At 34.9% G+C, this 27,727-nt stretch overlaps 1 protein-coding gene across 4 annotated transcripts in view; it reads left to right on the top strand.

Moving 5' to 3' along the window:
- The window catches only part of KIAA2026 (KIAA2026 ortholog), a 105,239-nt gene that overhangs the window by 45,504 nt on the left and 32,008 nt on the right, over positions 1–27,727 (top strand). For all 4 annotated transcript variants that reach the window (XM_032634953.1, XM_032634956.1, XM_032634955.1 and 1 more), the window contains 2 exons: positions 8,283–9,700; positions 19,489–19,568. In XM_032634953.1, coding sequence (XP_032490844.1) covers positions 8,283–9,700; positions 19,489–19,568 — 1,498 coding nt within the window. The remainder of the gene's footprint in view (positions 1–8,282; positions 9,701–19,488; positions 19,569–27,727) is intronic.

The following is a 27,727-nucleotide window of genomic DNA, read 5'->3' as shown; positions in this document are numbered from 1 at the left end:
GGGCTTTTTGAATTGGGGATTTGTGTCCTTTATCATTTCTAGGAAATTCTCAGCCATTATCTCTTCAAATATTGCCATCATCACCACTCCCCTACCCCTCTTCTGTATTCTTATTTCTGGAGCTCCAACTGGGTGTTTGTTAGACTTTAATCTGTCCTCCCTCTTTTACTTCTTTAACATGCCTGTTTTATACTTTGTTTCATTAACTGAAATTTTCGAGATGAATTCTTGTGAAAGCTTTAGGACCCTGATTTTTCTATGTAGGGAAGTTTTTTTTCTTTTGGTTATTTTGGGGGTTTTTTTGGGCGGGGGGTTGCCACACTGCATGGCATGCGGAATCTTAGTTCTCTGCCCAGGGATCAAACCCGTGCCCCCTGCAGTGGAAGCTCAGAGTCTTAACCACTGGACCACCAGGGAAGTCCCATATGTGGGAAAGATTTTGAAGTGTGTAGTTTCTTTAATAGATAACAGGATTATTCAGATCTTTGTTCTTCTTGTGTCACTTTTGTTAGTTTGTGTTTTTCAAAAAACTTGCCTGTTTCATTTAAATTGTCTCTTGGCATAAAGTTTCTTACAGTATCTTTATATCATCTATATCTGTAGAATCTACAGGATGTGCCCATTTTCATTTCTGGTATTGGTTTTGTGTGTGTGTATGTTTGTTTTCTTCATCAGTATTGCCAAGGGTTTATTCATTTTAATAATGTTTCCAAAGAACCAACTTTCGAATTTAATGATTTTTCTGTTGTATATTTGTTTTATATTTCATTGATTTCTGTTCTTTATTTCCTTCTTTCAGCTTTGGGGCTTTGATTTGCTGTTCTTTTCTAGTTTTTTTTCTTTTAATGAACACATATGTTTGATTTTTCAACTTTCCTTCTTTTCTAAATATATATTCTTAACTATAAATGTCCCTCAAAGTACTGCTTTAGTTACATGCACCCCACCACTTTTAATTATTATATATTTTTCCTTCCATATTTCCATCTCTACTCATTTGCATGTTTAAAGTCTGTTATTTTAGTACCTACCCTAGAAACTTTCATATGCATAATTAACTTATTAAGGCCTAATCAATATTTTTACCATTTTCCTGACTAATACAAGGACCTTGGAACACTTTTAACTGTAATCATTTCTCACCCAGCTTATTTGTTATTGTTGTAATGTATTTTAATTATCTTGTCTTCTTTTTAAACTCCACAAAACATTTTTATCATTATTTTATGCCCTGTCTATTTATATAGATACAGCTATATATTACCACTTTTTTGCTCTTTTCCATCTCTGATCATCAGTTAAGGATCATTGACCTTTATTCCATTTGAAGTAAATCCTTTAGCATTTCCTTTGGATGAGGTTCTGTTCATCACAAATATGGAGTTTTTGTTTGAAAATATCTTTATGTTTGTCTTCATTTTTGAAAGATATTTTTGCTGTGAATGGATATTTACATTGATAGTATTTTTAATATTAATTAATTATTTATTTATTTTTGGCTGCATTGAGTATTCATTTCTGCAGGTGGGCTTTCTCTAGTTGTGGCAAGAGGAGGCTACTCTTTGTTGTGGTGTGCGGGCTTCTCACTGCGGTAGCTTGTCTTTGTTGTGGAGAACGGGCTCTAGGCACGCGGGCTTTAGTAGTTGTGGCATGCAGGCTCAGTAGTTGTGGTGCACAGGCTTAGTTGATCCGCGACATGTGTGATCTTCCTGGAACAGGACTCGAACCCACGTCCCCTGCATTGGCAGGCAGATTCCTAACCACTGCACCACCAGGGAAGTCCCGATAGTTTTTTTTTTTTTTTAAGTACATTAAAGATATTCCATTGTCTGCTGGCTTCCATTATTTCTGTTGAGGAGTTAACTGTAAATCTTTTTTTTCTTTTAATTTCTGTATTTTTCATATTTAGAAGTTTTCCTTAGTTCTTTTTCAAAACTGCTTTGCATTCTAAAATAATCTTTCTCTTTGCCCTTGTTTTCAGTTTCTTTTCACTAGACGTATTTTGCACCTCCTAAATTACCTATGTCTATAGATTTTGGGGGGGGGGGTCGTACTTTTTTTCCTATCCCTCAACAGTAACTTATTTCCTTTTATATTTGGGGGATTTTTTGACTGTGAACTCATTTCTTGTTACTGAATCAGTGTGGGAGTTCCTTAAGATCTAGTTATAAGGTTCATTGCCTCAGAGAATTGATTTTTTTCTATTCAAGTACCTGACAACAATTTTGACATGAGACCATGTTAAACTTTTTGAGCACCCAGGAAATGTGAATGTGGTCAGTAAATCCACATGAGTCAGCTTACAGTTACAAATTCTTAGAAGAGATTTTATTTTTTCTCCATCTAACACTCCTATTGTGAAGATAGTTTTCCTTTCAGTCCCTTAGTTGGGGCCAGGAGAAGGGACTGTTGTTGCTAGTACACCCTTCTGCTAATTTTGTGGGCTTTTGGAGTCCCAGCTTTGTACTGGGGAAGCCAGATTCTATCATCCCACAACCACCCCCATTCAGTAAAAAGCTAAAACTCCCCAAAACTATAAGCACTTTTGAAAAAAAAGTGAATTTTACCAAAATCTCTAGCATTGTTTAGATATTTGAATGTAATTAATATACATAAATGCCAAATCACAAATGATAGTTTCTTCATTAGCTTTTTTAATGAACCAGAACTACTTGATCAGATAATTTGTTGTATCTGTAATAACAAGGTAGTTATAGTGTGACCTCTTAGCCAGAAATATAAAAGTAAGTTTCTTCTATAAAATGAAAGTCCTGATATTGCTAAAATAGTATTCTTACTATGTATTTGTTTTAACAGATTACAATATGATAGTACAGAAAAATAGCCAGTGTCAGACACTGTGCCTCAACTTTCATTTAGAGTCCATGAATTAGTCACATCTTTATGTTTTTATACATCTTTTCTAGAGGAAGAGCTCTCACTCTTGAAAATTCAAGAGAAAGAAGTTATTATCTTTTCTTCCCCTTGTTGGTGCATTTTAATTTCTCTCCCCAAACCTTATATGCTTTTATTTCTTTAAATACAGCTTTATTGAAATATAATTCACATACCATAGAGTTCACCTATTCAAATATAAAATCCAGCTGGTTTTAGTACATTCACAGAGTTGTGCAACCATCACTGCAGTCAATTTTAGAACGTTTCATCACACCAAAAATAAAGACTAATGGGACTTGCCTGGTGGTCCAGTGACTAAGACTCCATGCTCCTAAAGCAGAGGGCCTGGGTTTGATCCCTGGTCAGGCAACTAGATTCCACGTGCTGCAACTATGAGTTCATATGCCACAACTAAGATCCAGCGCAGCCTTAATAAAAAAAAAAAAAAAAGGAAGACTGTGAAGTCACTTCCCATTTCCCCCACCTCCCCAGTCCTAGGAAGCCTCTAATCTACTTTCCACCTCTGTTCATTTCTGGACATTTTATGTAAATGGTATTATATAATATGTGGTCTTATGGGTGACTTCTTTTACTTAGTATCATGTTTCAAGGTTCATCCATGTTGTAACATGTATCAGCACTTCATTTTTTTTAATTGCCAAATAATATTCCATTGTACAGATATACCACTTTCTTTTTTTTTTTTAAACATCTTTATTGGAGTATAATTGCTTTACAATGGTGTGTTAGTTTCTGCTGTATAACAAAGTGAATCATTTATACATATCCATATGTCCCCATCTCTCTTCCTTCTTGCATCTCCCTCCCTCCCACCCTCCCTATCCCACCCCTCCAGGTGGTCACAAAGCACCGAGTTGATCTCCCTGTGCTTATGCGGCTGCTTCCCACTAACTATCTATTTTACATTTGGTGGTGTATATATGTCCATGCCACTCTCTCACTTCGTCCCAGCTTACCCTTCCCACTCCCCGTATCCTCAAGTACATTCTCTAGTAAGTCTGTGTCTTTATTCCCGTCTTGCCCCTAGGTTCTTCATGACCATTTTTTTTTTTCAGATTCCATATGTATGTGTTAGCATGTGGTAGTTGTTTTTCTCTTTCTGACTTACTTCACTCTGTATGACAGACTCTAGGTCCAGCCACCTCACTACAAATAACTCAATTTCGTTTCTTTTTATGGCTGAGTAATATTCCATTGTATATATGTGCCACATCTTCTTTATCCATTCATCTGTGGATGGACACTTAGGTTGCTTCCATGCCCTGGCTATTGTAAATAGAGCTGCAATGAACATTGTGATACATGACTCTTTTCGAATTATGGTTTTCTCAGGGTATATGCCCAGTAGTGGGATTGCTGAGTCGTATGGTAGTTCTATTTTTAGTTTTTTAAGGAACCTCCATATTGTTCTCCATAGGGGCTGTATTAATTTCCATTCCCACCAACAGTGCAAGAGGGTTCCCTTTTCTCCACACCCTCTCCAGCATTTATTGTTTGTAGAATTTTTGATGATGGCCATTCTGACTTGTGTGAGATGATACCTCATTGTAGTTTTGATTTGCATTACTCTAATGATTAATGATGTTGAGCATGCTTTCATGTGTTTGTTGGCAATGTGTATATCTTCTTTGGAGAAATGTCTGTTTAGGTTTTCTGCCCATTATTAGATTGGGTTGTTTGTTTTTTTGATATTGAGCTGCATGAGCTGCTTGTAAGTTTGGGAGATTAATCCTTTGTCAGTTGCTTCATTTGCAAATATTTTCTCCCATTCTGAGGGTTGTCTTTTGGTCTTGTTTATGGTTTCCTTTGCTGTGCAAAAGCTTTTAAGTTTCATTAGGTCCCATTCTTTCTTGTTTTTATTTCCATTTCTCTAGGAGGTGGGTCAGAAAGGATCTTGCTGTGATTTATGTCATAGAGTGTTCTGCCTATGTTTTCCTCTAAGACTTTGATAGTGTCTGACCTTACATTTAGGTCTTTAATCCATTTTGAGTTCATTTTTGTGTATGGTGTTAGGGAGTGTTCTAATTTTATTCTTTTACATGTAGCTGTCCAGTTTCCCCAGCACCACTTATTGAAGAGGCTGTCTTTTCTCCATTGTATATTCTTGCCTCCTTTATCAAAGATAAGGTGACCATATATGCATGGGTTTCTCTCTGGGCTTTCTATCTTGTTCCATTGATCTATATTTCTGTTTTTGTGCTAGTACCATACTGTCTTGATTACTGTAGCTTTGTAGTATAGCCTGAAGTCAGGGAGCCTGATTCCTCCAGGCCCATTTTTCTTTCTCAAGACTGCTTTGGCTATTTGGGGTCTTCTGTGTTTCCATACAAATTGTGAAATGTTTTGTTCTAGTTCTGTGAAAAATGCCATTGGTAGTTTGATAGGGATTGCAATGAATCTGTAGGTTGCTTTGGGTCGTATAGTCATTTTCACAATGTTGATTCTTCCAATCCAAGAACGTGGTATATCTCTCCATCTGTTTGTATGGTCTTTAATTTCTTTCATCAGTGTCTTATAATTTTCTGCATACAGGTCTTTTGTCTCCTTAGGTAGGTTTATTCCTAGGTATTTTATTCTTTTTGTTGCACTGGTAAATGGGAGTGTTTTCTTAATTACACTTTTAGATTTTCCATCATTAGTGTATAGGAATACCAGAGATTTCTGTGCATTAATTTTGTATCCTGGTACTTTACCAAATTCATTGATTAGCTCTAGTAGTTTTCTGGTAGCATCTTTAGGATTCTCTATGTATAGTATCATGTCATCTGCAGACAGTGACAGCTTTACTTCTTCTTTTCTGATTTGGATTCCTTTTATTTCTTTTTCTTCTTTAGCTGTGGCTAAAACTTCCAAAACTATGTTGAATAAGAGTGGTGAGAGTGGGCAACCTTGTCTTGTTCCTGATCTTAGTAGAAATGGTTTCAGTTTTTTACCAATGAGGACTATGTTGGCTGTGGGTTTGTCATATATGGCCTTTATTATGTTGAGGAAAGTTTCTTCTGTGCCTACTTTCTGGAGGGTTTTTATCATAAATGGGTGTTGAATTTTGTTGAAAGCTTTCTCTGCATCTATTGAGATGATCATATGGTTTTTCTTCTTCAGTTTGTTAATATGGTGTATCACATTGATTGATTTGCATATATTGAAGAATCCTTGCATTCCTGGGATAAACCCCACTTGATCATGCTGTATGATCCTTTTAATGTGCTGTTGGATTCTGTTTGCTGGTATTTTGTTGAGGATTTTTGCATCTATGTTCATCAGTGATATTAGCCAGTAGTTTTCTTTCTTTGTGACATCTTTATCTGGTTTTGGTATCAGGGTGATGGTGGCCTCGTAGAATGAGTTTGGGAGTGTTCCCCCCTCTGCTATATTTTGGAAGAGTTTGAGAAGGGTAGGTGTTAGCTCTTCTCTAAATGTTTGATAGAATTCACCTGTGAAGCCCTCTGGTCCTGGGCTTTTGTTCGTTGGAAGATTTTTAATCACAGTTTCAATTTCAGTGCTTGTGATTGGTCTGTTCATATTTTCTATTTCTTCCTGGTTCTGTCTCTGAAGGTTGTGCATTTCTAAGAATTTGTCCATTTTTTCCAGGTTGTCCATTTTATTGGCATATGGTTGCTTGTAATAATCTCTCATGATCCTTTGTATTTCTGCAGTGTCAGTTGTTCCTTCTCCTTTTTCATTTCTAATTTTATTGATTTGAGTCTTCTCCCTTTTTTCTCGATGAGTCTGGCTAATGGTTTATCAATTTTGTTTATCTTCTCAAAGAACCAGCTTTTAGTTTTATTGATCTTTGCTATCATTTCCTTCATTTCTTTTTCATTTATTTCTGATCTGATCTTTATGATTTCTTTCTATTTATCCATTCAGCAGTTGATGGATATACAAATACCAAATACATTTGGTAGTTTTACTCTTTGACTATTATGAGTAATGCTACTATGAACATTAATATACAAGTTTTTGTGTGGACATATATTTTCATTTCTCTTGGACATATACCTAGGAGTAGGTTTGCTGGGTCATATGTTTAACCTTCTCAGGACCTGCTAGACTGCCTTTGAAAGTAGCTATATCCTTTATAGTGTAAGAAGTTTCCAGTTTCTCCATAGTTTTACCAATAGCTGTTAGTATCTCTCTTACAATAATCATCTCAAGATAATTATCATAAGAGAGATACCAATTCATGTATTGGTATCATACTGTGGTTTTGATTTACATTTCTCTAACGGATAATGATGTTGAGCATCTTTTCATTGGCTTGCTTATTATTCATTTGTACGTCTTCTTTGGAGAAATATTTACTTTGTCCATTTTTAGTTCGGTTATTTTATCCTTTTATTATTGAGTTATAAGTGTTCTTTTATTTTCTAGATACAGATCTCTCATTAGATACGTGATTTGCAAAAATGTTCTCCCATTCCATGGTTGTCTTTTCACTTGATGATATCCTTTAAAAGCACAAACGTTTTTAGTTTTGATGGTGACCACTTTATTTTTTCTTTTGTTGCTGTGCTTTTGGTGCCATATATAAAAACACTTTGCCTAATGCAAGATCATGGAGACGTCTTTTTATCTAATTTAATTTTTTTAATTAAGAAAATTTAAAGCAGTGCCCGTAAAGAACTTTTTAAGGGGAAGAAAGCACTTATACTCTCATCAACATAGGATTCACGTATTTTTGGAATACTGTAATCTCCTTGTTCAGTATTTGCATATTTTCATTATTGCTATTGTTTGTTAAGTACTATATTGTGTTCTGATATTTTTTGTGTTTATGCATAATATTTATAATTTTAATTTTAAGGCTATATAATATATCCAGCTTATTTCCCAGTTATGTAATACAACTTCTTTATATTTTTATTTTCCTTATACAGAACTCCAGTTAACACTGACAAACACATAACTTTTTGCTTCTATTGAATTATCTTCTTAGAATAACTTTTTAGGAATGGAATTATCAGGTCAAAGGATGTAAACATGTTTACAGCTCTTACATGACATCATATTACTTCTAGAAAGCACTAAACTGTGCTTTTGTGTAGTAAACATTTTTAAAATGTTTTTCATTTATTTTGAAGTTGATACACATTGTGAGTTGAACAGTTTTACCTTGAGTAGCAATGTTAGTGATAATCCTCCATCAGTAAAACTCAGGATCAAGTTGTATGTGTATTTCTTCATCTGAAAAAAAAAAAATCACAATAGTACATCTAATGGGACACTTTGTACTGATAGTGAAAACTGGAACAGCCAATTGCCTTGTTGACTGAAGATAAATATGACATACTTAAAATTTAGTATTTTATGGTATTCTCTACTTTAAGTAATAATAATATAATTTGTTAAATTTTCTTTAGGCTTCGGGAGCAGGAGAGAAAAGAAGCAGAAGAAGCTAGTCAAAAGGAAGTAGAAGAATGGGAAAGAAAACTTCTAGCTCAAGCAGCTCCAACTTGTATGGAGACCATGTGGGAAATTCCAGCAATCGGGCATTTCCTTTGTTTAGCCCAGCAAATTCTAAATTTGCCAGAAATAGTCTTTTACGAATTGGAACGCTGTCTTCTGATGCCTCAGTGTAACGCTTTTCTATCTAAAATAATGACTTCTCTATTAAGTCCTCCCCATCGCAGACCTACCTTACATCGAAGACCTACTTTGCCTTATAGAACCTGGGAAGCAGCTCTGAGACAGAAAGTACAGCAGTGGTACACAGCTGTAGGGCAGACTGAAAATCCCAATAACTGTGCTGAAAAACTTGGGTTGTGTCCTCAGTTTTTTAAAGTTCTTGGAGAAGTTAATCCATTGGAAGAAAAACTTTTTCATGAACTACCTTTCTACCAAAAAGTGTGGTTACTTAAGGGTCTTTGTGACTTTGTGTATGAAACACAGAAGGAAGTTCAAGATGCTGTACTTGGACAGCCTATTCATGAATGCAGGGAAGTTATCCTTGGTTACGATTATTTGGAGAATGCTTATGTACATTTCCCACAGTTCTGTGGTGCAGACGTACGGATTTATAAACAGAGACCTTTTCAAGCCCCAGAATTTCCAGTTCCACCCATTAAAATACAAAGAGTACCTCGGATTAAACTGGAGAAATTGAAGTGTGACTATGTTAGTGCAAGTAATGGAGAACATAGGTGTAGTAGAGAAGGCCTGCCCTCTGCCTTCAGGAAAGAGCAGGAAATTAGTTTTGATCCAACTTGCTGCCCTGCTAAAATGAACTTGGATAATCATGACATTTCTGTTGAAATGGAAGTGAAATCCAACTGTGAAATTAGAATTCGCAGGCCCTGTGAAATGAAAATAACTGATTGTTGTAAAGAAAATTTAGAGAAACCAGGGAGCCCAGGGGAAGTTACTGGCTTTGGAGAGCCTCTCAGTCCAGGTGAAATAAGGTTTATAGAAAATCAGGAAAAATACGGTGAAGCTTCCAGAGTAAAGCCTGAACCCAGTCCATTAAAAGAAAATGCTCTGAAATCTTGCCAAATACATGTAAATGGAAGTCACAGTGATCATCCAGAAATTAACTGCCACAAAGTTGTAAGGGATATTCTATTAGAACAGTCACTGCCGAGCCACAAGAAACTCAAAGTAACTAAAATGAGGGCAAAAAAGAAGAAAAAGAAAAAAAAGAAATTGAAAGATGTTTTGAATGAAAACTTACAAAGAAAGCGCGAAGGTCTTCATTCCCTTGCATTCAAGTCTTACAAACCTGAGATCCAGAATAAGTTATTGATCATCAAAAAGAAAGCAAAACACAAGAAGCACAAATCTGGTAAGCTAACACAAATGGGTGAGAATTACATTTTATCATATATCAAGTAGTGCTTTCAATTAGGCATCATGGAAGGCTCTGACTGACAAAATGAAATGTGTGTGTGTGTGTGTGTGTGTGTGTGTGTATGTATGTATGTATGTATGTATGTATGTTTAAAGGTCAAGTTTTATTAGTCCCCATATTTAAAACCCAGAGCAGAAGAGGTTTTATATATAATACTAACAACAACAAAATACTGATGTAATACATTTGAATTTAATTCTCAGTTGAGAATCTTTGGGCATTATGTTTTTACATTCTCTGGACCAATTTCTCCATAAGTGATGCTTCCCATCATTTTTAAGAAGTGTTTTTTTCCCCAGGCTAAGGGCAGTACAGTGCAATGGAAGAAGCACTGATATCAAGAGGTATCATTCCCAGAGCTAAAGTGTATAGCAACTAGCTTCTTAAACCAAGGCAAGTTAGATTATTTTTCTGGGTCTTAGTTTTTTCCCACATTATATATTTTTCAACTTCCTGAAAAATTATTTTAGTATATATTTTCATATCCAGAAAAAAATGTGAACTATAAGGGAAAAATTACATCACCTAATAAGATATGAAGCTTTTTTTTTTTACAGGATTTGTAAGTTTGTCTTACACCAGATTTAAGTACTCACTATATTTGCCACAAGCCTGTTTGAACAATAATAACAAAAAATCCGATGAATAAAGTCTTCAGTGGTTGTTTGCTCTCTTTTTATAATTACTCAGGTGCTTTTGCTTTTCCTGTTGTTTGCCATTTAATCAATTTATGTCTCAGTTACTAAGAGCATAAATGAGGTAAAAGCACATGATCAACTTCATTTATTAACACTAATAAAAAGTTGCTGGATTGGGAAAAACTTGAATTGTTTACTAAAATGAGTTGTGATTTATTGTCATTATTTATGGATTTCAGTTTTTTATTCCTTCCCTCAGTAACAAAGGTAATGAAGATTAGACAGTAATTTGATGAGTTGGCAGATGAGGGAGTGAACTTTGTTTAGCTGATATAGTTGCTGTTATACTTTAGTTATTTAAATCATTAAATACAGTTAAATGTATTTTCAAATGTGTATGTAATATATAATTGATAAAGAAGTAGTACAAATTTTACCATCAAGAACAGGCTTGGGCTTCCCTGGTGGCGCAGTGGTTGAGAGTCCACCTGCTGATGCAGGGGACACGGGTCTGTGCGCCGGTCTGGGAAGATCCCATATGCCGCAGATCGGCTAGGCCCATGAGCCATGGCCGCTGAGCCTGCGCGTCCAGAGCCTGTGCTCCGCAACAGGAGAGGCCGCAACAGTGAGCGGCCCGCGTACTGCAAAAAAAAAAAAAAAAAAAAAACAGGCTTAATTTGTTGAACTAAAAATTGCAAAGTGGTCCACATTGACCCAGATGATAAAAAGCTACAGTTTTTTTAAAGTGCCTCTCAACAATAAATCCTTTAAATTTTATAAGCAATCCATTAGGCTATATAAATTTAGTTTTACTGATTTGGCAAGTTCTCTTTGAAATGTTAGCCTCTAATATATTAAATAATATTTTAAAATTTAAAAACTGTTTTCAATTCCAAAGCATGCAGTATTGTTTTATTAATACCATTATCACCTAAAACCTTTTAAGTGTTCATTTATGACCTACTATTCATGTGTTCAAAAGTAATTATGGCTTATGATGATTTATAAAATAAAATAGATATTGATGTAGATCCTATACAGATTATACCAGTAGCAGAATAAAAATATTAACTCCTAAGGATTGAATTAAAAGGAGTTTGTATTGTAAGCAAATAAAGTGTTGCTTCATTTTTAAAATGGAAGTTCAGAGTGTTTGTAGATCAGAGAAAAAATTTGTGGGAGTTGCACGTCCAGTTCTAGACAAGTGGGTGAATAAAACTCAGAAGCAAATTCATTGAGTACGGTTCATGCTCTTTGAGGCTGTTTGTTGGGAAGAGAAGGCTTATAGGAATGAAGTAGAAGAAAATAATGGCACTCGCCTATACACTTTCTCATTTTATCTTCAGAGCAAATTTTGGAAAGTCAGTTTTCAGTGGCACAAATACTAGGATCTGGCTAATACAGTTTCCTTCTCCCTTGTTAGTACTGAGTAAGCATAGGCCAATTCTTTAGTTTCTTCACTAAACTTCTTACTGGCATAACAGTACTACGTAAAACGATGTAACAACAACAAAACATCTGTTTAACGTCTTTCTGTACACTTGTCTATCTGAGGCTTTGCCCTGAGGTTTTTTTATTAGGTATATGACATTGTGGCCTTTTATAGTTAGGGGCATACCCTAATCCAGTGTTTCCTTTCTTACTCCTTTTAAAAGTGAGCTTCATGGTCACAGGTTTGGGAAATATTCCTCTTACAGATTCACATTGTGCATTAGTACAGGTCCACAGTGCATCGTACAAAACTCTTGTACCGGATATGTTTTGGAATTCAGAAATGTTCAGATTTTAGAAGGGTATTATGATATATATAATGTTTATTAAATAACATCCCCAGTGGAGCTTAGGGCAGCCCGTGTAATCAAATGTATAATTTCTACAGAAAAATATGAAATAGTCAAACTAAATGAGATGAAGACTACAAAGAACCTCATAACAGTTTATGTCAGGTTTTGCTATCATATAAATTATTTTTAAAACTTCAGTTTTCGGAACCTTTTGGACTGTAGAATTGTACATAGGTGATTCTGGGCCAGTATATCAAGGACTTCAGAAAATCTTGAAGAAAACTGTTTAGTTTTGTTTAACCTAGTATTTTTCAAGTTTACTTGAATACAGAGCTTTTTTCAAGGAATAGTATTCTGTAGAATGTGCTTTGGGATAAGCTGTGTCACCCATGGCTGATTTATGAACCTTTACTTAGGGTGGACTAAATGTAGTTTATCGGGATTTATGTAGTTAACCTGGTCCAATTTATGTTGATTACACAGGCCATAAATTTTGGTGGAATCTCCAGATTTAGTAAAGCTTATTGTGATGGCAGATGATTTTTAGTAGAAGGCACAAAGATAAATTGGTTGAAAATGATTTGATAATTTTAGTGTGCTGTGAGGCACTTTTGCAATCCATAAGCATTTTAATCTGTTTTTCAGAATTGGACTTTTCTTCCTGCTTTGTAAATTTTGAATTTATTTTCATTTATTTAAGCCTGCTCCTTACTCTTGGAAGCATTGTAGAATAGAAAAACATTGGCATTTTCCCAATTATGCATACTTATACCACTAGATACTTCTCCTTCATAATACTTATTTATAAAATTTATTCTTAATAGTTAAATTTCTAGGTTGTTTTGATGATTGTCTCCCTCTGTTCTATAACATTCTTGAGGACAGAAGGATTATTTCTGGTTTTGCATCCCTAGCACTTAGCACAGTGACTAACTCATTGTGTAAGAATCTATTGAATGAATAAATGAACACACATAATGTGGTTCTCCCAGATATAACTAAGATTTATCCCTTAATATGTATCTTTCACATTCTTTTAATGCATTTATATTTTTTAATAGGATTATACTATACATACCATTTTACAATCTGCTTTTTTCCCACATGACAGTATACCATGAACATCTTTGTGCAATAAATAGATCTCTATAGCATCATTTTAAATGGCTGTGTAGGATTCTGTTATGTGTATTGTGTAGTCCATTTAACCAACTTCCTTACTGGACATTTTGTTTGTTTTTGGTAATGCACTATTATAGATTGTGTAGAGCAGGTAGAGTTGAGTGAAATGAGTGAGAAATCTTAAAATGAGAGGACTTTTTATAAAACCTATAAAAAACAAACAAAAATGATTCAAGATACATTAATTATTACAAAAAAGCTTGTGGTATTTTAAGTTATTTATTTCAACCAGTTTGGTTTGGAGGGTTTTTCCCTCCTTACATGGTCATTATTTTCAACCAAATCATTTTGTGTGAGCTCCTCTAAACCAATTAAAATAAATAAGACAAGTGATGTTAGTTTCTTATAGGTGAAGAAACTAAGGTTCAAAAATAGTGAATAGCCTCATTTAATAATTGTTAAGTATATGGTAAAGACCATACAAAGGTCAAAGAGAGGCTAAATCCATGTGTGCTATAGTAAGATTTAATAGAAGATGAAGGACTTTGAAGAATAATGGGGATTGGGTAGATGAAAAATGGTTAATAATGTGAGCACAGCCATGGAGGCGTAATTAAGCCAAGTGTCACTGAAAAAATAAGCATAATTAGAGAAAAACTTAAGGAAAAAGTTGAGGGTTTAAAAGGTGTTTGAATGATGGAAATATGCCATTTTGAGGTGATATCTTTCTGGGTATGTGGTGCTATTTTAGATAATTGAATCAGGAATACAGTGCAGGGAAATGAGCTTGAAATAAAATATATCAAATGTGTGAAAGTAATGAGCTGCTTTATAGGGAATGACTGAGAAAGTAATGTAATCTACAATATTTGATTATATCCAGGCCCTTATCTGTGAAACAGTTGTGTAATTCTGTGTTAATATTACTATAGAACCTAAACTATGTGTGTCTTTATGGGAAAAATTCTTAGAGGACCAACTCAAGATGCCAAGATACAAGACTGAAGGAATCGACTATACTCCATGTCCTTTTATTTTAATGCCTTCTACTTCCTCCACCCCTCCAAAAACCTAATACTCATATAATGATTACTGCATGCCAGGCACTATTCTAAGCCTTTATATATATTGTCTCATTTAATCCTCATAAAAACTCATAAGTAGATGCTACTATTCCCGCCATTATATAGATTTTATAGATTTTTAAAAACTGAGGCACAGAGAGGTTTATTAATGTATCCAAGGTCACACAGCTAGTAAGTGAATGGCAGGATTAGGAGAAGGAATGTTGCAGGGTAATTAGGATGCCATTAAAGAGCTATAAAAAGAAACTGGCAGTGTTTATAAAAATGAAGGGATAGAAGATAACTCCAGGAAGAAGAAATTCTAAATCCAGATAAGGAATGATTATATAACTGTTCTATCACACTGACAGAAGAAAACAACATTTTGAGAGAGAGGTTGCAGTAAATAGCAGAATTTGACAACTAATTCAGTATTCTGAGTTAAAGGGGAAAAAAAGAAATAAGTATTCAGGAGTTATCGAATTATTTTATAGTGTTAAAAAAATGCCAGTATGATGAGAAATTTGCTCATAGGCAAGGAGAATAGAAGGAAAATCAGCTGTTTTATTAAAGTCAATGGCTTACTTAGAACATTCCAGAAACTTATATTAGCCAAGATATGGACACTTAGTAAATTAAAGCCATATTTAGACTTTCTGTGACTTCACCGTCTAGCTAGGCACTTGCCAGAATCACTTATAATACAAATGCTCTTGGGTTTTTACCTATAACAGTGATTAATGTCTTAGTATCCATTCGCATTAATATTCCTAAAATGAAAGTACCGAGAGAGTAGTGTATGTGTTAGAATAATTTTTAAACATGGGAAGCCCGAATCTAGGAGTATTGAAGTGGAAGCCTGAATAGTCCAAGGAGCCAAGGAGTGAATACGGGCAGGAAAACCAGGTGAAGGTAAAGATGAAGAATAAGAGACTAAGGAAAGAGTTGGGTTGGGAATGATAGTCACCTTAATTTTTCTGGTAAGTGTATCTCCATGTTCTAGAATACTACAATTTTATGCCTAAGTTATAGTGTGAAATATATTTTTAGTTATATTTTTCTCTCAAGTTGGACTTCCTTCTAGAGCTGATCTAAGCGTAATTTTAAAAAGCTTCATTAGGCTGTGCTTGTATCAATTACTAGGCCATATTTAGTTTCCTTATCCATTTCTAGGTACATGTTGACACTCACTTTTTGCCCATGTTTGTGTTTTAGGCTCAGGAATTGTGTTGAAATTCTTTGTATGTTTTAAATTCACTTCTGACAGTTATATTTTATGGGACTAGGTGACTTAGGGCAGTGGAGGTAAAAGCCGTGGGTATGATCAAGTAAGTGGTAGAGGAATGGAAGCCCACTAGGGGGCAGTATGTAACTTGCCCTCTATATTATCTTGCCCTGGAGCAAAAACAGGTTATAAAACAAAGGCTGTGTGGTTTTACAGTATCCCATGCTCCATTTTAAAAGTAATATTTAATAAAAAGTAACAGTTGATTTTTATTGAAGAATACAGGAAAATTTGTATTCAAATTGTTTTGTGGAGGACATAGTCTCAAGGTATTAAGTAATAGTGAATATGCAAATCTTATAACCCGAATCAAAAGGAATGCTCTGAAATCAATCAGATGCAGATTACATCCCTGTAGAATGTCTGAAAACAATGCAGTATTTTACCATAAAAAGAGCACAGCTTTGAAGTGAGACACATCTAGTACAAATATATGCTCCAGTGCATATTAGCTGTAAGTTCTCCATCAATTTATTTACCTGTTTATAGCCTGTTTCTTTCTCTGTGAAAAATGAGGTAATACCTACCTTGCTGTATTTTTTCAAGGTTTAATGGAATAGCAAGCAAATGCATAGCACCTAGCATGGTGCCTGGCACACGGTAGGAATCAATAGATGGTAACTATGATTTTTGAGAGGTTAGAATTACATAATGGAAAGAGTTTGGACTTTGGTGTTAGAGTCCCTGGCTATGGGGCTTACTTATTACAGTGTAACACTTAAGTAAGTTAAGTAACTTTTTTGATCTTCATTTATCCCTTATTAAAATGGGGATGTTGCCTACCTTGGAGGGTGGTTTTCAGAATTAACTGAGGTAATTTATATATCACCTTACTAAGTGTCTGACACATAGTAGGCTATCAATAAATGTTATTTTCCTTACTACCGTTCCTAGGTCATGTTGTGAAACTCTTTGGTAAATTGTGTAAATTATTTAAATTGTCTGTCAGTGTTTTCCTCATTATAAAATGGACTCAGATTGACCCTAAGAATTGTAAACAATTACCTGCCTCCCTTTTTCTATCCCCAAACTGATAAAATTTCTGATGAAGTATAGGATTCTTATATTTAAGGATCATTTCTCTTGTGTGCTAAATGCTGTACGTGCAAAATGAATAATAGGATTTCTGTTGTCAGTAATTTCCAATCTAGTAAGGAAGAGAAACATATAAACAGATAATTATAATACTGTATGATAAGTGTTACATTAATTGATATGTGTACAAAGTCGAGTGGTAGCACATAGGACATAAGAGCAAGAAGAACTAAAATGAAGGACTAAGTTAATAAAAGAATTTGAAGAAGGTTAAAAGATAATAAACATTTTGTTTAAACCTTTACCACAACTTAGCTAAGGCACATGAGAACAACAGCTAACATTTATTGGTGATTTACCATGTGCCTAGCAGTAGTCTAAGCTCTTAACGTGTTTTAACTCGTTTAATTCTCACAACATAGGTGATATCATTATCCCTATTTTAGAGATGATGAAACTTCACAAGGAAATAAAATAATTTGCTCAAGGTCTTGCAGCTAGTAGGTGGTTAGAACTGACATTCCAACCCAGGTAGTTCCAAAACTCAAGCTTAAAACTACTGCACAGTACTACTTCTAGTTACTTAATAACATTTAAGTATGTTAATGACATGATGAAAGGAGATGCCTAGTAACCACCTCAGCTGCTTAATTTACTTAATTTACAGTCAAACAGAGTGATTGTTAGAGTTAACTGAGAATTTAGTACCTTAGTGCCTCTGTGGCAACAATATGAAATTAATTGGGAATATCAAGAGTGACCTCTGTTGTGCTTATAAAGAAATAAATACAAAATCAAATTATTTTTTAAAAAGCTAGTTAGAGGAGTGCTGAGGGGGTGGGGAATAGGAATGAGGAAGGATTTCATTTCCTTCAAATTGCTGTCTTAGGTCAGCAAGCAGTTAAATCTTTTCCCATGAACTTTCAAGAATAGTAAAGGTAGCATATAGAGGAAAGGCATTTTGGGGTTCAGATTTATCAGTCCCCTTGAGAGGTACCTATTGCATCCAGTTTAGAAATCAGTAACTAGCTGTATTATAGAGATACCAAGAATTTAATCACTTCTCCTTGAATATTGCTAAAGCAGCCACCCACCCACTTGTTTTTGTATGAGTTTAGTTCTAGTGTAGGTACTGTGTGAGCACATAAGCAAATAACAGTGATAAGAAAAGAAATATACATTCTTTTTTTTAAATTTATTTTTGGCTGTGTTGGGTCTTTATTGCTGCACGTGGGCTTTTTCTAGTTGTGGCAAGCAGGCGCTACTCTTCATTGCGGTGCGCGGGCTTCTCATTGCAATGGCTTCTCTTCTTGCGGAGCACGGGCTATAGGTGCGTGGGCTTCAGTAGTTGTGGCTCGCGGGCTTAGTTGCTCCGCGGCATGTGGGATCTTCGTGGACCAGGGCTCGAACCCATGTCCCCTGCATTGGCAGGTGTATTCTTAACCACTGCACCACCAGGGAAGTCCCTACATTAGGTTTTTAAATTTAATTGTTACCTAGTGGAACAAAACACTAAAACCCATGTGAATCTCAGCCCCTGAAAATTTGCAGTAGTTCAAGTATGGTATACTTGCATTTTATTGAGTCAAAGTTAGAAATGACCCAAATTACAATTCTGTGATATGATTGAAAGAGGAATACAGAAGAAAATACAATTATATTGTAAACTGGAATTGCGCTTATGAGTTGAATAAAATGTTGCAATAAAATTAACTGTTTTCATGCAAGATCACATCTATGCAGGAAAACATTTAGAAAAGAACAATAGGGCTTATGTAGTATAGCAAAGTTGCTTTCAGTACTTAGTCATTTTCTCTTTTAAAAAAAAGTAATTTTTAAGATGATTTTAGCCTACAAATGATTGTGAACTAAAATTAACTTTTAAGTATTTCTAATTAATTTTTTACTCCCTACATAGATTGTAAACTCTTGGAGGACAGGGTTTCCATTTTATAATTTTTTGTTGTCCCCATAAAGTGTACTGTATCTCATGTTTGTTGATTAAGTAACAATTTATTAATTGATTTTGCTGATTGCAAATGGGGGGAAAAGCATTTACTTGACTATGTTCCTTACTAGAAAATAGAGGCTGTATGTATGTACATATTCCTTTTGTCTGGTTAAATACATATTTTAGATTATATGTACTTTATGCTATGAAATAGATTTAAGAATGTGGATATATTTTTCCTAGTGATTTCTGATTGCACAAATGACTAGGTGCACTTTAAAGGGAAATGTTTACCTTGTTTTAAAACTGGTTATTGAATACTGCCAACGGCAGCCCATTAGGTGAGTGCAGAACTAAAGGGATAGAAGGAAAACCCTGTTTCCTAAGCTACTGAGAGGATTTTCACATTAGGTTGAATAAAGACCATAGTCTTCAGAGTATAGTTCTATGCAAGTTCCTGACTACAGAAGTCATTGTTAAAGGTAAGGTTTTTTCTTATGTAACCTCATTTTAAGTTGTGAATTAGATTTTAACTAAGCAGTAGTAATGTGACTTTTTTGCCAAATCTTATTGTAATAAATTCTGGTACTGTGCAACACATTGGAGATGATAATAGTTTGGTTCTTATAGAAAGAAAACACCATTTGTTAATATGTCTGTTACAGGTAGTTATAGTTTAATGTTTGCTTTTGCTGGGGCTTGTTTTGATTCATCATTTTTATTTGACTCACTAGAAGTCACCTTTTAGTTATAATTTAACTTTCAAGGTTCTATGTAATTTGGGTTTTGTTAATGAAGTGCTATAAACAGCATTATGAAGCTTTTCTCTTTTAATCTTGAAAGGAAAAAAATCCATATCTAAAAAAGCAATCACAAAGAAGAGGAAAACTGTCACAAAGTCACCTACTGTACCAGAATTTCAGGTAAATGTTTCAATTTTGTCTCAATACTTTTCAGTTTAATTTTTTGTTTCAGTGTTTATATTGTTCCTCAAGAGATTGGCTAAATTCCGCCATAACACACAATACTTTTAATGAGATGTTTCCAACTATGACTTTTTCGCTGCAAGTGTAGATATAGCTAAAATTTAATCTGCTAGTATTTCAAAAAATTTTACCTCTCTTTTTGTCTCTTGATAGTCAAAAATCTCTGTGGTTTTCTGTATGCTATACTGTTTTGTAGAAGTAATTTAATAGAAATATATATATATGTATCAAGTAAATGTGTAGGTGAAAGTCTTCCAAGAACTAACTGTAATTTGTACATGGTAGCATTGTGTAGGTAATCCATTTTATTTTCTTTTATTTGGGCACTATAGAAATAGCAGACTTATTAACTTAAAAAACAAAACTTTTAACACAGCTATATATGAACTTCAGAGAGAATATTAAGTAAACGTTAATTGAATGGTTTTTTAAACATTTCTGCAAAAAGAAAAAAGTACATGTATGTACTGCTATCTGATTATATGAAGAGTTTTCTGTTTGTAGTCGATAATAGAATAAGCAGAGAAGTTCACCCTAGTTAAATAATACTTTTATTTTCTACTTTATAAAAGATGAGTTTCTACAACAAATGACTATTTCTTTAAAATTTTTCTTTGTATTAGCGTGTCCAATCTATTTCTGGTTTAGATTATAAAATTAACACAATTGCCAAAAAAAAAGTGATGTTAAAATGAATTTCTGTGAGTCTCAAAACTAAAGAAGAAAGTAAAGGAGTAATAACTATGAAAATATTGATATTATGTAATGTGAGTTTTACAGTTACCTGTATCCAAAAATGTAGACACATCTTTTTTTCAGTAAAAATTCTATTTTGGAAGTGTTTTTTATGGAAGCTACTAATTGGTAAAATTTAATACTTTTAAATGAACAGTAAAAGAAAATAGACATATTTTTCTTTTAGTATTTTAGAGTATTTTTAATGACATCCTTAGGATGAATTACAACCATTTCTACAAAATCCTTTTATATAAAGTAACCTTGGTTCCAGCATATTCAGTTAAAAACGAAAAAGTGTATTTACTGTTTACTTAGAGGCCTTTCTACCATTGCTTGTGTGTGTTATTTAATGTTATAATAGTATATTGTCATTCTTTCTTCCACTGATTTCATGCTAGCCTTTGCTATTTCTCCCACTCATTTTTTCCTTAATCCCTCAAAGTATTCATCCTGGCAGTATGGATCTCAGAACAGGTCTGGTCCGCTGTTGATATTCCCCTTCATTCCTGTATTAATGGATGGATTTTTATATGTAATAAGTGGCACAGACAGCATAGACAGTTTTTGTTTTGTTTTGTTTTTTTTAATTGCAGGTGGTGTTCATTAGTGAGGCATGAAATCAGCTTAGTGGATTGCATGACCAGCATTTCTTTTTTAAGCTAACAAAATTAAAATAGAAATTTTAAGAGTTTCAAATATAATAAGGGTAATATTGTTTCATAAAACTTTGGTTTCCATTGTGTGTGTTTACTGACATGCAGTGTAAAATGTATTTTTGACCATGGGTTGGGGGCAAAAAAGTATGAAAAACACTGTCGTAAATGATGTTTTTAGTTAGTTACCGACCATTTGCTTACCACTCAGAAACTTAAGGTCAAAAGTACATGTTTTGCTAGATTGAACTGTTTAAAATAAAGTGCTCTTCCTGGTTCTTAAGGTGTCCTAGAAAGAAGGCGGGGTTGGGGGTGAGAGAGGTGTGTGTGTGTGTGTGTGTGTGTGTGTGTGTGTGTGTGTGTGTGGCTAGGGTTGGGAAATAGACTTATGAGAACAGTTGTTCTTATGCCTGGTTTACAATTTAAATACCAGGGTATTACTGAGAAAGAAAATTGACAGCTATTTCCCAGGAAATAGGTCATTTGCTTCAAATAAGCAAAGAATAGGACATAGTATTAGTCACTAGTAAACTTTATTGTTACATGCAAAACTTACAGTTTTGCCTCTCATAATAATTCTATGTAGTTTGTTTCTTTAATTATTTGAAAGACTCCTACATATAAGAAGACTGGTTATTATATAACAAAGAACTAAATTTATTTCCTTCTCAAAAGCTCTAGCAGTATGATATTTAGCACCTCAGAAACATATCCAGGAATTAAATTGTGTGAAATGTTGGGTTTTGTTGTTGTTGTTGTTGTATTTAAGTTCTGGTGAATTAAAAAAGTGAATCCTGTTTTGACCTCAGCTACTTTTAAATTTGATAGTGGTTGTTGACTTTTTTAAAACTAAATCAAACCTATAAGCCTGTTTGCTTCAGGAAGAATCCGTGTTTATTTATATACACAACTAAAATATCTATACCTCAGTGTGAAAAAATAATCATCCCACCCCTGTTTAAAGTATACACTGTAAGCAGTCAAAGACCTATTGTATTTATATTTGTGTATATATTATAATGGGACTACCCATATCTGTACCAGTTTTTCCTAGCAGTTATATCAGTGGTTCTCAAACTTTAAATAGTATTAAAAAATCTGATACTTTTATTAAAAGTGAAAAATCCTGGGTTTCATCCTCTAAGGGTCCATCCTTGATTCAGTGGGTCTAGGTGGATGTCAGTAATCTGGATAGTGCTTAAGCATATGGATTCTGGAACCAGGCTACTTAGGTTCGAATGCCATCTTAGCCCTAACTTGATAACCTTAGGTAAGTTACTTAACCGCTCAAAGCTTCCAGTTCCTCATCTGTACAATGGAATAATAATAGTTCCCACTCCTAGGATTGTTGTGAGGATTAAATGATAGAACTTACTGTTTTATTATCTTATTTATTTTTTCAAATAAGCATGCCAGATGCTTTAGACAAAAAATACTGTGTTTATGAGCAGGAAAATCAGTCAATTAAGAGCATCTATTACTGACCTTTACCACTTTTTCCAGGAACTTAAGACCTTGAAATAAATCTCAGATTTGGTCATATTTTATAAATCATGAAATTTCATCATTAAGCCTACAAGTATTTGAAAAGTGAAAAACTGGGTAATATTATTTGCATCATTATATTTTATTAGAGGGAAAACTTATGCTGAGCCCTCCCTACTCTAGTGTTATGTCGGGTTATACATTTGGCATATAGGGGAACTTGTCATGTTTTTCTACTTAGCAATAATTGTAAAAAGTTAGGAAATATTTTTATTTTTAGTCTTTAGCATGTTGGTGATAAAAGCTTTTATGTCAAATTTAACAGTTACTGATTACTCTGTTAAACTAAATTATTTTTGGTTTTCTGTGTTAGTTTTTTTTTTTTTTTTTTTTTTTTGGGTACGCGGGCCTCTCACTGTTGTGGCCTCTCCCGTTGCGGAGCACAGGCTCCGGACGCGCAGGCTCAGCGGCCATGGCTCACGGGCCCAGCCGCTCCGCGGCATGTGGGATCTTCCTGGACCGGGGCACGAACTCACGTCCCCTGCATCGGCAGGCGGACTCTCAACCACTGCGCCACCAGGGAAGCCCTCTGTGTTAGTTTTATAATGTAAGACTTTTATATTGAGAAGTGAATATTGATTTTCTTAATAAAGTTCATTTTTACCCAGAAGCCTTTTAATTTGTTTAATATTTGAGAGAGAAATTTAATATGTGAATTCTCTTTTTGTACACAGTTATAACAGTCATACAAAGTGTTCTTTATATATATATATATTTTTTTTTTTAGCATCTTTATTGGAGTATAATTGCTTTACAATGGTGTGTTAGTTTTTGCTTTATATCAAAGTGAATCAGCTATACATACACATATATCCCCATATCTCCTCCCTCTTGCGTCTCCCTCCCACCCTCCCTATCCCACCCCTGGAGGTGGTCACAAAACACTGAGCTGATCTCCCTGTGCTATGTGGCTGCTTCCCACTAGCTATCTATTTTACATTTGATAGTGTGTATATGTCCATGCCACTTCTTCCCAGCTTACCCTTCCCACTCCCCATGTCCTCAAGTCCATTCTCTACTTCTGTGACTTTATTCCTGTCCTGGCCCTAGGTTCTTCAGAACCATTTCTTTTTTGTTGTTGTTGCGGTACGCGGGCCTCTCACTGTTGTGGCCTCTCCCGTTGCGGAGCACAGGCTCCGGACGCGCAGGCTCAGCGGCCATGGCTCACGGGCCCAACTACTCCGCAGCATGTGGAATCCTACCGGACCGGGACACGAACCCGCGTCCCCTACATCGGTAGGTGGACTCCCAACCACTGTGCCACCAGAGAAGCCCAGAACCATTTTTTTCTTTTAGATTCCATATATATGTGTTAGCATATAGTATTTGTTTTTCTCTTTCTGCCTTAGTTCACTCTGTATGACAGACTCTAGCTCCATCCACCTCATTACAAATAACTCAATTTCGTTTCCTTTTATGGCTGAGTAGTATTCCATTGTATATATGTGCCACATGTTCTTTATACATTCATCTGTTGATGGACACTTAGGTTGCTTCCATGTCCTGGCTGTTGTAAATAGAGCTGCAGTGAACATTGGGGTACATGAATGACTCTTTTTGAATTATGGTTTCCAGGGTGTATGCCCAGTAGTGGGATTGCTGGGTCATATGGTAATTCTATTTTTAGATTTTTAAGGAACCTCGATACTGTTCTCCGTAGTGACTGTATCAATTTACATCCCCACCAACAGTGCAAGACGGTTCCCTTTACTCCACACCCTCTCCAGCAGTTGTTTGTAGATTTTTTGGTGGTGGCCATTCTGACTGGTGTGAGGTGATACCTCACTGTAGTTTTGATTTGCACTTCTCTAATGATTAGTGATGTTGAGCATCCTTTCATATGTTTGTTGGCCATCTGTATATCTTCTTTGGAGAAATGTCTATCTAGGTCTTCTGCCCATTTTTGGGTTGGGTTGTTTGTTTTTTGATATTAAGCTGCATGAGCTGCTTGTATATTTTGGAGATTTGTCAGTTGCATCATTTGCAAATATTTTCAACCATTCTGAGGGTTGTCTTTTTGTCTTGACATGTTTCCCTTTGCTGTGCAAAAGCTTTTAATTTTCATTAGGTCCCATTTGTTTCTTGTTTTTATTTCTATTTCCCTAGGAGGTGGGTCAGAAAGGATCTTGCTGTGATTTATGTCATAGAGTGTTCTGCCTATGTTTTCCTCTAAGAGTTTTATAGTGTCTGGCCTTACATTTAGGTCTTAAATCCATTTTGAGATTATTTTTGTGTATGGTGTTAGGGTGTGTTCTAATTTCATTCTTTTACATGTAGCTGTCTGGTTTTCCCAGCACCACTTATTGAAGAGTCTGTCTTTTCTCCATTGTATATTCTTGCCTCCTTTATCAAAAATAAGGTTACCATATGTGCATGGATTTATCTCTGGGCTTTCTATCCTGTTCCATTGATCTATATTTCTGTTTTTGTGTCAGTACCATACTGTCTTGATTACTGTAGCTTTGTACTGTCGTCTGAAGTCAGGGAGCCTGATTCCTCCAGCCCCGTTTTTCTTTCTCAAGATTGCTTTGGCTATTCGGGGTCTTTTGTGTTTCCATACAAATTGTGAAGTGTTTTGTTCTAGTTCTGTGAAAAATGTCATTGGTAGTTTGATAGGGATTGCATTGAATCTGTAGATTGCTTTGGGTAATATAGTCATTTTCACAATGTTGATTCTTCCAATCCAAGAATATGGTATATGTCTCCATCTGTTTGTATCATCTTTAATTTATTTCATCAGTGTCTTCTAGTCTTCTGCATGCAGGTCTTTTGTCTCCTTAGGTAGGTTTATTACCAGGTATTTTATTCTTTTTGTTTCAGTGGTAAATGGGAGTGTTTCTTTAATTTCTCTTTCAGATTTTTCATCATTAGTGTATAGGAATGCAAGAGATTTCTGTGCATTAGTTTTGTATCCTGGAAAATAAATAACACTTAACTTGCAACAACAACAAAAAATTTGTATCCTGCTCCTTTACCAAATTCATTGATTAGCTCTAGTAGTTTTGTGGTAGCATCTTTAGGATTCTCTGAGTACAGTGTCATGTCATCTGCAAACAGTGACAGCTTTACTTCTTCTTTTCCGATTTGGATTCCTTTTATGTCTTTTTCTTCTCTGATTGCTGTGGCTGAAACTTCCAAAACTATGTTGAATAATAGTGGTGAGAGTGGGCAACCTTCTGTTCTTCGTGATCTTGGAGGAAATGGTTTCAGTTTTTCACCATTGAGAACGATGCTGGGTGTGGGTTTGTCATATATGGCCTTTATTATGTTGAGGTAGGTTCCCTCTTTGCCTACTTTCTGGAGGGTTTTTATCATAAATGGGTGTAGAATTTTGTCAAAAGCTTTCTCTGCATCTATTGAGATGATCATATGGTTTTTCTCCTTCAGTTGTTAATATGGTGTATCACATTGATTTGTGTATATTGAAGAATCCTTGCATTCCTGGGATAAACCCCACTTGATCATGGTGTATGATCCTTTTAATGTGCTGTTGCATTCTGTTTGCTAGTATTTTGTTGAGGATTTTTGCATCTATGTTCCTCAGTGATATTGGCCTGTAGTTTTCTTTCTTTGTGACATCTTTGTCTGGTTTTGGTATCAGGATGATGGTGGCCTTGTAGAATGAGTTTGGGAGTGTTCCTCCCTCTGCTATATTTTGGAAGAGTTTGAGGATAGGTGTTAGCTCTTCACTAAATGATAGAATTTGCCTGTGAAGCCATCTGGTCCTGGGCTTTTGTTTGTTGGAAGACTTTTAATCACAGTCTCAATTTCAGTGCTTGTGATTGGTCTGTTTATATTTTCTGTTTCTTCCTGGTTCAGTCTCAGAAGGTTGTGCTTTTCTAAGAATTTGTCCATTTCTTCCAGGTTGTCCATTTTATTGGCATAGAGTTGCTTGTAGTAATCTCTCATGATCCTCTGTATTTCTTCAGTGTCAGTTGTTACTTCTCCTTTTTCATTTCTAATCCTATTCACTTGAGTCTTCTCCCTGTTTTTCTTGATGAGTCTTGCTAATGGTTTATCAATTTTATCTTCTGAAAGAACCAGCTTTTAGTTTTACTGATCTTTGCTATCATTTCCTTCATTTCTTTTTCATTTATTTCTGATCTGATCTTTATGGTTTCTTTCCTTCTGCTAACTTTGGGGTTTTTTTGTTCTTCTTTCTCTAATTGCTTTAGGTGGAAGGTTAGGTTGTTTATTTGATATTTTTCTTGTTTCTTGAGGTAGGATTGTATTGCTATAAACTTCCCTCTTAGGAATGCTTTTGCTGCATCCCATAGGTTTTGGGTCATTGTGTTTTCATTGTCATTTGTTTCTAGGTATTGTTTGATTTCCTCAGTGATCTCTTGGTTATTTAGTAGTGTATTGTTTAGCCTCCATGTGTTTGTATTTTTTACAGATTTTTTCCTGTAATTGATATCTAGTCTCATAGCGTTGTGGTCAGAAAAGATACTCGATACGATTTCAATTTTCTTAAAATTAGCAAGGCTTGATTTGTGACCCAAGATATGATCTATCCTGGAGAATGTTCCATGAGCACTTGAAAAGAAAGTGTAATCTGCTCTTTTTGGATGGAATGTCCTGTATATATCAGTTAAGTCCATCTTGTTTAATGTATTGTTAAAGCTTGTGATTTCCTTATTTATTTTCATTTTGGATGGTCTGTCCATTGGTGAAAGTGGGGTGTTAAAGTCCCCTGCTATGATTGTGTTACTGTCAGTTTCCTCGTTTATGGCTGTTAGCATTTGCCTTATGTTTTGAGGTGCGCCTATGTTGGGTGCATAAATATTTACAATTGTTATATCTTCTTCTTGGATTGATCATTCTGTAGTGTCCTTCTTTGTCTCTTGTAATAGTCTTTATTTTACAGTCTATTTTGTTTGATATGAGGCTTGCTACTCCAGCTTTCTTTTGATTTCCATTTGCATGGAATATCTTTTACATCCCCTCACTTTTAGTCTGTATGTGTCCCTAGGTCTGAAGTGGGTCTCTTGTAGACAGCATATATATGGGTCTTGTTTTTGTATCCATTCAGCCAGTCTATGTCTGTTGGTGGGAGATTAGTCTATTTACATTTAAAGTAGTTATCAATATGTTTGTTCCTATTACCATTTTCTTAATTGTTTTGGGTTTGTTCTCGTAGGTCTCTTCCTTCTCTTGTGT

Source organism: Phocoena sinus, chromosome 6 (assembly GCF_008692025.1).
Source record: "Phocoena sinus isolate mPhoSin1 chromosome 6, mPhoSin1.pri, whole genome shotgun sequence".
In the NCBI taxonomy this organism is placed as follows: domain Eukaryota; kingdom Metazoa; phylum Chordata; class Mammalia; order Artiodactyla; family Phocoenidae; genus Phocoena; species Phocoena sinus.
The sequence above is the reverse complement of the archived record's forward strand: the minus strand, read 5'-3'. Positions and strand labels throughout refer to the sequence as shown.